At 43.5% G+C, this 13,483-nt stretch overlaps 1 protein-coding gene across 1 annotated transcript in view; it reads left to right on the top strand.

The window, feature by feature from the left end:
• Gaba-b-r2 (gamma-aminobutyric acid type B receptor subunit 2) overlaps positions 1-13,483 on the top strand; it is a 182,484-nt gene that overhangs the window by 162,781 nt on the left and 6,220 nt on the right. The window contains exons 3-14 of the mRNA XM_078182739.1: positions 2,471-2,608; positions 3,096-3,263; positions 3,582-3,757; positions 4,765-4,942; positions 5,765-5,998; positions 9,370-9,430; positions 9,506-9,740; positions 10,039-10,279; positions 10,934-11,056; positions 11,133-11,243; positions 12,521-12,745; positions 12,828-13,010. Coding sequence (XP_078038865.1) covers positions 2,471-2,608; positions 3,096-3,263; positions 3,582-3,757; positions 4,765-4,942; positions 5,765-5,998; positions 9,370-9,430; positions 9,506-9,740; positions 10,039-10,279; positions 10,934-11,056; positions 11,133-11,243; positions 12,521-12,745; positions 12,828-13,010 — 2,073 coding nt within the window. The remainder of the gene's footprint in view (positions 1-2,470; positions 2,609-3,095; positions 3,264-3,581; positions 3,758-4,764; positions 4,943-5,764; positions 5,999-9,369; positions 9,431-9,505; positions 9,741-10,038; positions 10,280-10,933; positions 11,057-11,132; positions 11,244-12,520; positions 12,746-12,827; positions 13,011-13,483) is intronic.

Below are 13,483 nucleotides of genomic sequence, written 5' to 3'. Positions count from 1 at the left end.
TATTATCGTATCTGTACCGAATCTTTATAGAAAATCAAAAGACCCTCCGACGTTCATTTACGCCGAACAATTTCAAGTAAATAAAATCATAAACGTTTACATAACGGTACAAAAATAGCATGAAACATAAACGCAATATAGAGTAGGTGTCCTCTTAGGGACCCGGCCGGTTCGTGGACCGACCTCGGCAATTTTAGTTATTGACACAGGGGTTAAACAGCCGCGTTCCTCCCTCTCGAATTCGATCGCGGGAACGGCGCGCAGCCCGATCAAGACCTTTCGAAGTTTGCACGGATAAAGGAAGGGAGAAGGAAATGGAGCGCGCGAATCGCTCCCCGGGTCCTTGCATGCGCCGCAGAGTCTCCTCCGGAACATGTTCGATAGGGCGAGGGTGGGAAGCCGGGCCGGGTCGGTCCGGGCCGGGCCGGGCCGGGCGGTGCAGGGCCGAGGGCGGGTATCACGGCGACGGGACGTTATGAATTAAATATATCGGTAAGCCGTAGATAATGGAATCTCTAACGAAATTGGTATGGACGCGGAGACGGGCGCGCGCGGTTGCGGGGCAACCGCCAGTGACGTAGACGTTTAATTAATAGCAGTCGACTTAAATGCTTAAACGGCCCGCCCCGAACGAGTTCACTGGGCCAGCGACGCGTACAGTCGCGTCGTTCCGCAACCTACCTATCGCTAATTCGATACGCACACCGATGCCTAACCCGGTATGCCGTTTGCGGTGGCCTATAGCAACATGCCGACGCGTCGCGGCGCCTCTAGCTAACTGGAGACGACGCGAATTCGCTCGCCCCGCCACCTTTCTACCGGTATACACGGTTCAACACTGTTCCCGGTGGGGTGGCTTCATGCATCTTTTTTTATTCACTTTCTATTTTCATTATTTTCTATTTTCCTGTTTACGGATCTCCTCTCGCGTTGCTCATTTTAGATATTTCTTATTTTATTTTTTGCTCCCCGTTCCAAGCCTTTATTTCTCATTTTTATTCATCAGTTTTCAGTCCTCGTTCTTCATTTTTCATAATTAATTTTTCATTCGTCACTTTTTCATATTTCAGTTTACATTCTTCATTTCTCAATCTTCTTCGATCGGTCTTCGTTTTTCCATTCTTCAATTCTCATTCCCGTTTCTTCAGTTTTATTTTACATCGTTCATTATTGACCTTTTATTCCACATTTCTCATTCCTCATTCTTTGTTCTCTATACTTCATTTTCCATGCCCCATTTTTAATTCTTGATCCCTAATTCTCCATTCTTCACTTATCAACTTTCATTGTTCATATTATATTTATCATCGTTCATTATTCTTGATTTTATTATTATTATTACTATACTATTATTCCTACCATTACTATTATTATTTATGCCTCTCAAATAATTGATTCCCCAACCACCTCATTGTCTTGCTTCTCAATTTCCCTCTCCTTTCACCCCTTTTTTATTTCCCCGTGCTGGAATCACCTATTAACCCTTCCCACTCGAGTGGTGACTCTGGGGCACCACTAAAATTGTTCTGCCACCCTTTAAAATCATTTTTATAGCAACAAATTTTAATGTTAGAAAAATTGTTGAAAATGAAACTGTTAGTATGAATCGCGAGAGTCGAATTGGTATATATAAAATGCGCTTTCGTAGCTTAAAATGGAAATACTGTACACTAGAAAAATTATTTCAGATTTATGGTAAAAATAGCTTCGAGTGCAAAGGGTTAAAGATCCAACCAAGCCGTGCCACAATATTTGGACGATCAATTGTAGCCAGCGACGTTCACGAAAATATAGTTGCTTCGTTCCACCGTAAACCGGACGAAATCTTACGAAACGATCTCTAATCCGGTAGGTCCGCAGGTGCGCCGTAGAAACTGTTCACGGGACCTGGACCTGGCAACCGTCGTCTCCGAAGTTTCCATCTTATTCCCGTCTCGCTCCGGTTGCGGCGCGTTTGTTTGCCCGGGTTTGCTCGCGGTGATGTCGCCGCCCCCCACCCCTGGGCACACACCTGTGCTTGTCTTCGAGCGTCCTCGATGTAGGAGCGCAAAGCCTCGCTTTGACACGCGGGATTTGTTACCCGGTTGTGCTCCTGACGTTTCTCGGGCCGTTGTCGCGTGGCGTCGCGTCGCTCGCCGTAAAATATACGCGGGCACGTTCATACTATGCAAATGCGGGCAGCGATGCGCCGCCACGGAAATAAAAATAGAGAGGAAACGGGATGAAACGGTGGAAAAGTGGGACTGAATGGGAGCGGGCGTGCACCCGGCTCAAAGATCGAGCTTGTAGCCGCCGTCAGCCCCGGCGTGAACCGCGCGCGCGCGCGCGCGCGGGGACGCGCGGCAACGACCACGCGTGTGACAAACGAAACGCGATCAACGCTTCCGTTCTCCGCGTTCCAGTTTTTTTCATCGCGAACGATGTTCTTTTTCACCGAATAACGATCCCTCCTCCTCGGTTCTGATTGCAGTGCAACGCGGCCGTCGGGGTCAAGGCGTTCTTCGACATGATGCACAGCGGACCCCACAAGGTGATGCTGTTCGGAGCCGCCTGCACTCACGTCACCGACCCCATCGCCAAAGCGTCGAAACATTGGCGTCTCACCCAGGTAAACAGAAGAAAAAAATCAACCGAAATTGATTTTCGATCCATAACGATTAACGCTATTTAATAATATCAAATCATTTCAATTTCTGCAAACTCAAATAAGTTACCCTCCAATTCCTCCACGGTATAACTACAGTATCAATCTTAAGCCCTTTTACCAAAAAATGACTAGATCAAAAACGAATCCTAAAAAGACAGTACAAGGTGCTGAAGATATCGTTACGTTGTAATCGATTTATTAAAACGATCAAAAGGAGGACACGTTTCACCGACAAACTTGGAAAATTTTCATTTTTCCACAAAAATCTGCATTACAGTCGGAAACAGTTCTCTCTTGTCTCTGGAATCAACAACTCGGGTGAAATAGCTCTCGCGTTTCGCCCGCATAGAGCGTATCAAAAGCAGCATCCAACTCGTAGTTTAAAGGTCTCCCGGTCGCGAGTACAGACAAAGGAAACCCGCCCGAAACGATCCTTTCTCTGTTGCAGCTCAGCTACGCAGACACGCACCCCATGTTCACGAGCAACAGCTTTCCGAACTTCTTCAGGGTGGTGCCATCCGAGAACGCGTTCAACGCTCCTCGCGTGGCACTCCTGATCCATTTCAATTGGACCAGGGTCGGCACCATCTACCAGAACGAGCCGCGTTACGCCCTCGCAAGTATCCTCCGGCAGGCAGACTGCTTTGAAACGGAACTCTGCCGTCATTCCGCGTCTAAACGCTCTAAAGACTCTCTCTCTCTATTAGTCTCTCTCTCTCTTAGTCTCTCTCTTTCTCTTAGTCTTTCTATTTCTCCTAGTCTCTCTCTTTGTCTTCTAGACTCTCTTCTTCTTAGTCTTAGTATTTCTCTTAGCCTCTCTCTCTTTTTCTTAGTCTTTCTCTGTCTCTTAGACTCTCTCTGTCTCTCTCTCTCTCACTTTTTCTTAGTCTCTTTCTCTCTCTTTGTGGCTGATAATCGGAGCTTCTTCTTGCAGGCGCACAATCGATTGGTCGCCGATTTGGACGACAGCAAGATGGAGGTTGTCGAGACGCAGAGCTTCGCGAACGAGGTGAGCAGCGCTCTCGAAAAGCTGAAGGAGAAGGACGTTAGGATCATTCTAGGAAATTTCAACGAGGGCTGGGCCAGGAGGATATTCTGCGAGGCGTACAGGTGCGGAACAACGAAGAGAAAAGCGTCGGTGATTTTTAAATGGCTCGAAGAGTAGATTTATTTTGCGTTTAAGGGTAGGAGAAAATCTATTAGGTCTATCGAAAAGTTTTGTCTGCGAAGTGAAAGAATATAATCAATTTTTCGTACATTCAATAATATTTATTATACAATTTAGTTTCGTTGCCAGCAATTTGTAAATAACATTTCTGGAAAATGTATGTCCCGAATGAGCATACGCATACTTAAATATTAAAATAAATATTTTATATTTGAACTTCCGAAAATTTATATATCGTTGTCACATTTGTTTAATTCATGGAAATATTTATTTCGAATACTTCGTTGGCTAAGCGCTGCTTTCTTAATAAATCGTAGACTCGCGATAAATAAAAATAGCGAATCAGGTTAACAAATATGACCAAAATTGTCTCATTTAATTTGTAATGTTTTATGTATTTGTTTCCGTAATAATTGCCAAGATTTTAACTATCTTCCAGACTTGGCCAGATTCGAGTGAACGCTTTAAATCAACACCTTATCTGCCTGCTCGTAATTTACAGATAAAAATTGTCCAATGAACTCGCGAATTTTATTAACTATTTCAATCATAGCGACAGGAAGTCAATAATATTTTTAGCAGCTCGCATTTTCATATCTCGTCGCCCAGAAATGTTAATTGAACGCCGAGAGCTGAACATTTCCCGGAATGTCCGCTTATCGACACATGATTCATTAGCCGCCATAATGAATTACTTCGTGCCATGTTCGTGACACGAAACGAATGAAAATCTCCATTCTTTTGCGTTGAAAATCACCGACGCGTAACACTGATTTCCACGAAATATATATACCTTTATGAGAAACCGTCGTGGTCAGAAATATTGGAGGCTATTCAATTGAAAATCGAAATTGAAGGTTCGATCGGGAACGAAGATGGCGGCAACGAATAGAAATGTCATAATGCCGGTGGGTGGGACGATCTCGTGACCGATCGAACTCGTTTCCAGATTCGGCATGTTCGGCAGAAAATATCAATGGGTGATCATGGGCACGTACGCGGAGGAATGGTGGCTGCGTCCTGGCGGCGGTTGCGCGCCATCCGAGTTGTCCGAGGCCCTGCACGGCGCCATTTTGACTGACCTGCTACCGTTGACCACAGAAGAGCGGTACACCGTGTCCGGCATCGTAAGGGCGATGCTCTTTTCTTCTTAATTTATACCTTTCTCTCTTTCTTCCCACCTTTCTTTCTCCATCTTTTTCTGCATTTCTTCTTTTCTGTATTTCTGACCATTTTCTTCCTTTTCTGCATTCGTCTTTTATTTCTCGCCCCATCTTTCTGCATTTCTTCTTTTTCTTCCTGGCTGTTTTCCTGTCTTTCTTCTTTCTTGTCTTCTTATCTATATTTTTTCTGATCTCCAATCTGTATTTCTTCTTTTCTGTCTTCCTTTTGGTATTTCTTCTTTCCTATCTTCCTATCTGTATTTTCTACTTTCCACTTCTCCTACCTGCATTTCTTCCCTTCTATCCTCTATCTGCATTCCTTCTTCTCTCTTTCTTCCTGTCCATATCTTCTGTCTTCCGATATTTCGTCTTTCCCGTCTTCTCGCCATTTCTTTTCCCATCTTCTCCTCTTATCTACCTGTCCTTTCTTCTGCCTTTCTGTACGTCTTCCTTTCTGTTTTTCTTTCTTAGATCTTCCTTCTTCGCCCTTGTTTTTTAGATCTACCTTCTTCACTCATCTTTCTTAGATCTCCCTTCATCGTCCTTCTTTTTTAGATCTTCCTTCTTCACCTTTCTTTCTTACATCTTCCTTCTTCGACCTCTTTTCTTCATCGTCGTTCCTTCTCCTTCCTTCCTTCTTCGTCCTTTCTTCATCATCCTGCCTTCTGCGTCCCTTCTTCATCGTCCTTCTTCATCAACACTCGCCACAGTGACATCCGGACGGCGTGGCGAAGCCGGCCGGTGGTTCGGAAAATTCTTTACGCTTCCGGTTCGAATGTTTTCCAGACGCCGGATCAATATCGGGTCGAGTACGACTCTAGACGGGGCACCGAGTACTCGAGGTTCCACGGTTACACGTACGACGGTATATGGGCGGTCGCGCTGGCTATACAGCACGTGGCGCGCAGGATAAGGCACTATCGTCGGAATCAGACCATATCGGATTTCAGATACAGGGACGCGCTCTGGGAGAAGCTGTTCCTCGAGGCCCTCAGGAACACCAGCTTCGAGGGAGTCACGGTGAGCGCTGCGAACACACGCGGCTTAACCTTAAAAGTACCCGTTGCGGAACACAGTCACGGGTCCATCCTGAAACAGTAGCGCGAATAATAGGATAAAAGATTGGTAGATCATTCCAAAGCCGATTTAAACGTTCTACCGATATTTTTAAACATTATTCTACGTTACACGAATATTGTTTTTAACGATTAGCAGTGAAAACGAATGTTTAAGCTAGAAGTACTTATCATAAAGCATTGCTTCATTGTATCCCTTTGAAGCACTAGCACAAATAAGGATTAAAAATTGGTAGAGCATTCCAAAGCCGATTTAAATGTTCTACCGATATTTTCAAACATTATTCTACGTTCCACAAATACTGTTTTCAACGATTAGCAGTGAAAACAAATATTTGAGCTACAGGTACTTACAATAAAACGTTACTTCATCGCAACCCCTTCTTGAAATCCGCTATCAAAAATAATAGAATAAAAAATTGATAGAGTATATGAAAGCGAAGGTAAATGTTCTATCGATATTTTTAACAATTCGATGTTTTTAACAATTAGCAGGATTCGTTTAACCAATTATGAAACTTGACCCCTTCTCGAAACAGTAGCACGAATGATAAAACACTGGCAGAGCACACGAAAATCAATGCAAATATTTTAGATCGTATCTTTAAACATTGTTCTTTAGGAATTCGTTCGCGCAGATACCGTTTTATAAGAATCAGCTAGAAAAGAAAAATGTTTGTTCGACTACGGAATCTTTTTAAAGCGGTAACATACGGTGAACGTATTTCTACATCAATTTTTTCGTTCTCTCGATTTATGGAACACTCGGTAACCGTGTTTCATATTCAATGCCCCCGTTATTGGACGGACCTTTCAAATAGCCGATCCAAAATAGGAGCACGGAATATGGGACTCGGGAACATTGCACGGAAACGGTGTGTTCCATTATAGGTGCGTACACCTTAATACTCGGCAATTAATTAACTAATACTAATCGTACCGATAATAATTAAATTAATGATAAATGCTTGACCGTTTAAATCGCGTTACTTTAAATTCTTATCAAATAAATATAATGCCAATTACATCGATAATAATTCATTGAATACACGATGCTTCGCTATTTAACTCGTATTATTTTTGATTCCCGTTAAATAAATATTACATAACACCGGACAACGTTCTATAATATTATATCCCGTTAAATATATGAATACCATAATAATTGTACTAATAATAATTAATTTCATAATTAATGTCTTCGCTATTAAACTCGCATTATTTTCGATTCCACGGAGATCAATATTTCAAAGTTCGCTACGTTGTCCGGAAACATCGATCAAACAAACGGTATTATAAATCTCCAACGACACCGCTTTAAATTTTAATAAAACCGATTGATAATCCTCCGCCGCGCCTACCGTAAACCGTTCCGTAATAGGGTACTTTCGCCTTAATCTGTCTCTCGGCAGGGGAAAAGGCGACGGTATTTAATTCGAAACAATCGGGAACCGTTCGCCCTGAAATTCGGCCACCCAACAGTCCGAGCCGGATGCCGAATACCCCCGATCGATCCGCGACCTTCCGATTCGAGAGCATTAAAATAAATGGAAGTTTACGCTCGGCCGACGATTCGAGCGATCCGAAACCCCGGCTCTTGCACGGCCGCTCCACTGAAAAACGCCCGGCAAAATTCTCCGCCCGGCTCGATCGCGCTTTTCCCTCCCCCTCCCACCCACAGACGCGACATTAATTCGCGCAGTTTCGAACACTTTTCAGAGCGAATTCTCCGTTTAACCGTAATCACGGAGCACGCGTTAATGCATCGACGCGCGGATCTCTTTCGGTCTGTTGATTCACGCTTTGGGGAATCTATGGTTCGCGATACGCTCGCCGCGGTGTCTGGCGTCCGTCGAGAAAAGATGGCACGCGGATTGCCACAGTGGATCCCGCAGGGGTCTGAGAGAGTCTGTTCTAGTAGGTAGATACCGGATGGCGAGGATAGATCGCGAAGATTGGGTACTTTAAAGTGCTGTAAATTTGCGAAAATAATCGCAGTATTTCTCTTTTTTTCTGATTAAAGGGGAAGGATCGCGGTCGATTTATATGGAAACGGTATCTTTGAAAAACATTTTACAAAGCTTGTATATTTCGTTAAAGTTGACAATTTTTGATGTGACGAACGACGTGGCAATTTTCACCGGGGCAAACATGGCTGAACTTTTAAACGGATACATTGGCGAGGGCGCATCGAATACTGTTTCAAAGTAGACGTTTTAAGCTTTAATTTAAAAAAAAAATTATTATTCTACGACGACTTTTCGTGAAGTAATCGCGAGTCAGATTTTTGGTCAATTTTTATCCAAAATGTTTCGTGATTTTTTTGAGCAATACAGGGTGGGGCAATACACCGGCAATACAGACAACTTGGGGATGATTATACATAAACAATAAAGTCGAGGAAACAGTAATATTTTATTATTTAAGACTGTGTTTTCGAGAAAAATAAGTTCAAAGATCCGACAGACTTTTGTAGCTTTTAGTACACACCGAGAAGTGGAATAAGCTTGTTATGGTCAGACGTGCCACTAGATTACATCATATTACGAAACAATTTTTATCAACTTCACGAATAATCATCACAGGATGATAAATTTTGTTTCAATTCAGGCCAAAAACTTCTACTTTGAGACAGTATATTCAGATTTATGTTTCGTGCACTTTCTGATCGTAGAAAAACCACTCCCTTCCACGAAGCCTCGTTTATCCCACCAAAAATGATCAAGTTCAATAAAACTTTTTCCTGAAATACTATTTACAGGAAAATAAAGTCAAATCTTTTCTCTTTAAGTAGAAAAAAGCGAAAGAAGTCTACGATTATTTTTCACAAAGTTACAGCACTTCAAAGCAACCCTTACGTTTCATCGATAATTCGGAAAAGCACCGAACCGCGACTTTAATTTTAAAATTACAGTAGTACATCAAATTTAACCCTTTGCACTCGAGTGGCGCCTCTGAAGCGCCAATGAAAATTGTTACATAATTAATCAAATAATGTTGACATTATTAAATAGCCTTCCGTTAAAAGCATAACAGTTTTACGAATCACAAGACTCGATCTCATATAGCAAATTATACCAAGTACTATACTACAGCTGGTCAAAATAGCAATTTTGAATCTAAGCTTAAAATGGCTTCGAGTGCAAAGGGTTAAAATCCAAATACGTCGTCGCAAAATGAAGACTCGAATCTTTAATTTAAAAGAAGAGTGACCACCCCGCGTCGATTTCTCGCGAAGCTATCATCGGTCAAAGTTGAGCTATTTTCACTAACCCCGACCTTATCGAGCGACGAATCACGCGCTATCCGTTTCAGGGGCCGGTGCGTTTCTACGACAACGAGAGGAAAGCGTACATTCTGTTGAAGCAGTTTCAAAGTGAGTAGACAAGCCTATGTATAACCATCCTATCCCGAATAGCCCGGGTCCTCGTACACGCGGGCGTTGTTTCAGGCGGGAACGAGGTAAAAGTCGGCGAGTACGACGGGGTGACCGGTGTCCTGGATCTGACCCGTGGTCAACCGTTGGTCTGGAGAGGCCGATCGCCGCCGAAAGATCGAACGCTGCACATGATCGAGCACTCGACCGTAAATATCACGATCTATGCCGTGCTTGCCTCGGCGGCCAGCGTCGGTATAGTCATGGCGGCCATTTTTCTAGCCATCAACATCCGATACAGAAATCAAAGGTGATTATGCAAAGCAAAGTGAAAAGGAGAAAGAGAGAGAGAGAGGGAGATAGAGAGAGAGAGAGAGAGAGAGAGGCGGGATCGCGGTCTCGCTTACGACTGTTCATGGAAAACGACGCCCCGGAATTGTCCCTTCGTTCTGACGATGCGAATCCCAGAGCGGACGATTGCGTGTGCTCGATGTGATCAAAAGAGTCCCGCGTTTCGCTGCCTCTTCCGTTCCGTCAGCGCGCCCGTACCGCGAGCCGCCGTCTTTCTCCGTGCCTCTTCTCACGACCGACCATCTTCAACGTTTCAGATACATAAAAATGTCATCGCCGCATTTAAACAACCTCATTATCGTCGGATGCATGCTGACCTACAGCAGTGTAATTTTCCTTGGGTTAGATTCGCAGCTGTCCAGCGTAACGGCATTCCCCTATATTTGCACCGCGAGAGCGTGGCTACTAATGGCTGGTTTCTCGTTGGCCTTCGGATCCATGTTCTCGAAAACATGGCGGGTACACTCGATCTTCACCGACGTCAAGCTCAACAAGAAGGCGAGTAACATTCGTCCGAACAACGCGGCACAGTGGTCCGGCGAACGTCGCGGTCTTACAGTTATTCTTTATTTCACAACCTGTTTGGTATATATTAGGTTGGGGAGAGAGAGAAATCCATTATTTTTACGTGAACTTCAAGACTTTATTTAACAGGTTTCCGATTGTCCGATTTAGGTCAAATATGCACCATACTGTTCTATAAGTTGTTGCCATTTTAAAGGTACCTTCACAATGCCTCTTTCGCAGAAGTCTTGCCCCCTATTAGCGAAAAACTCTTGTCATCGACTTTCACAATCTTCTCTCGATGCCAATTTCTCATCACTAAGGAAGTTTTGCAATGCAAGATAAACATGCAACATAATTCTGAAAGAAGTCACGAGGGGTTCGAGTGCACACGTCATAAAATACCAATTCCAAAGAATAGACGCTCGATAGAAAGGAAATTCGCGATAGATAACCCGGCTTATGAATTCGAATGTTGCAGCATTCATGACATTTTGCACGACAATGGGAATCAATGGTATAGCATTCACGTCCGCGAACGTGTTAAGCCACGTAAAGCGAATTCCCGGACCACTGTTCGTCGTCGTCGCGTCAACCTCGCCCGGTCTTCCCGAATAGTTGCGATGTGCACCGTTTTCGATCGTTTAGGTGATAAAGGATTACCAGTTATTTATGCTTGTCGGCATACTGCTGGTTATCGATCTGGGGATTATGACGACGTGGCAGGTCGCGGACCCGTTTTACAGGGAGACCAAACAAATGGAGCCCTACGTATGTACCCGATCACGACGCACGCCCGCGCGAATCGACCGACGCGAATGAACGCCCACGGGGCCTTTTCTTGCAGCCTCATCCCTCCAGCGAGGACATAATCATAATACCGGAAAACGAGTACTGCCAGAGCAACCGGATGACCATTTACTTAGGGGGCATATACGCGTACAAGGGTCTCTTAATGGTGCGTAATAATAGTGATTCAACCTCGGACTTTCCCGCGGCAGCCTCGTGCCTTGCCGGCTTCGCCGAGAACGTTGTTCGTCGCGTTAGTCGAACTTTTGTAAAAATGGTTCGTTAATTTACGCGAAGACGCTGCACGTCGTTTGACCCTACAGCGCGCTTTCATGCGAGCACGCGTCAACCGCATTTTTTCTTTGATGTTTCACTACACACGGTATAAACGATGCGCCGGCCGCATTATTAAAAAAGACGCAACGATGTTGGAGGTAATTATTTTAACGGCAAATCGGACAGTTGTCGTTAAGATCGGTGTTTGCTTCGAAATTGAGATAACTAAGGAATTATTGATTAAAACGAGCTTAATTTTTGTTTCTCTCATTATATATAGTTAAATAAAATATAAGAAATAAAAATATTATATTACACCAATGTGCAGTGATTCCTGTATGAATCGTTCATTTTATAAACAAAATTGCACGCTGTAGAGTTAACGTACCTTAGAATGGTTCAAAAGTTTTAGCGATCGAAATTTCGACATTTTCGCGTACGAAATAATTGCCGCAAACGTTTAATTATTCGATCCGTGCCAGTAATCAGGCGATCAGTTTTTCCAAACCCGCGGCGTAATTATTCCTGCATGATTAAATCGTAAATATTCGTTCGACTTGTTGACTCGACGTTCCACGGTTTTCAAAAAGTTAATCACTTTATTGCGAATGTAACTATAAGTTCGCTTTCGTTAACTCGATAATGCATAATGTTCAAACGAATTAAATGCAATCTAAAGTTCGAAACACGCTCCCTTGGTTTTATTTTAACTCTTCGCGGCACAGGATTTCGGATCAAAAATAAACCCGTGTTGCGCGGGAATTTTATCGGATTTTAAACGAAACAAAATTAGTATATTTTAAAGGAATGCACACAAAATATTAATTGCAATGGAGTACAGCAATAATCATAAACTTTCAATTGTAACTGAAAGTGTACGAATACTTTTTTGGTTCTCAAATTCTTGTATTTCTTGCATCACTTTCTTGTTATGCGTTATTAGAAATTCTTCATTTGTACTAAATAATTGAAATAGTTTTTGTTTATCTATGATTTGCTTGTCCAAAGTTATTGCAAAATGACTAGGTGTGCGAACAGGTTTTTGATCCAATGTGAGCGTGTTACGAGCCTAAGAGACGCGCGAGTCGACTGGGGGTGGCATTGCGGACGATCGGGGGGGGGCGGTGTCTTCTGTGTCCGTGTAATCGTTTCAAAGTTGCCGTGTTACAGATATTCGGCGCCTTCCTCGCGTGGGAAACGCGACACGTCAGCATCCCCGCGTTGAACGACAGCAAATACGTCGGGATGAGCGTGTACAACGTGGTGATCATGTGCGTAACCGGAGCAGCGATCAGCTTCGTGCTCGCCGACAAGCAGGACGCCATGTTCGTAATGCTGTCGGTGTTTATAATATTCTGTAGCACGGCCACCCTGTGCCTGGTTTTTGTGCCGAAGGTACACACACTATCGTTCGAATTCCGTGCGCGTCGTACACGCGACACTGTTATGCTTAAGAAGGGCCTGTTTCCTATGGCAGCTGATTGAACTGCGAAGAAACCCGCAGGGAGCGATCGACAAACGCATGAGAGCCACCCTAAGGCCGATGTCGAAGACAAGGCGTGACTCGAGCATGAGCGAGTTGGAGGAACGGCTCAAGGAGGCCACCATGGCCAATCAGAAATTCCGTAAGCAACTTTTGGAAAAAGACAGCCAGCTTCAGGTAAGCGAACCACCCCTGATCGGTTGCGTCTACGAAAATTACAATTTGTCGCACGCTTTCCGTCAGGTTTCCCAACCGTTTACAAGTGCCACAAGAATGATTTGTTACAGTAAAATATGTTCACGGTTATAAATAATAAATATAATAATATATAATATATAAATAATATCGAAACAAAAATTTTTCCTTGACACAACCAAGGACTCGGGAAAAATAAATGTTCGAAATAGTGAATAGATTATTATTTTTAAATCGTACACAAAAAAAAAGAATAAAATCACGTATCAACCTTTTATCTTTGAGCCTTTCGGTACGAGCACTCTGTCCGCGATGTCACTCGCTGTACGAGGCGCTGCGTCGAAAATTGAAAATAAATAAAAACTGTCCTTAATAAAACAGTGTTCTTCTTTACGCAAAAAATGTTGCTTCCAGCTTTAATATTAAGAGATATAAAATACTCGTACCGAAAGAGT

This window comes from Augochlora pura, chromosome 6, assembly GCF_028453695.1.
Source record: "Augochlora pura isolate Apur16 chromosome 6, APUR_v2.2.1, whole genome shotgun sequence".
NCBI lineage: Eukaryota > Metazoa > Arthropoda > Insecta > Hymenoptera > Halictidae > Augochlora > Augochlora pura.
This window is presented reverse-complemented; position numbering and strand designations above follow the sequence as displayed.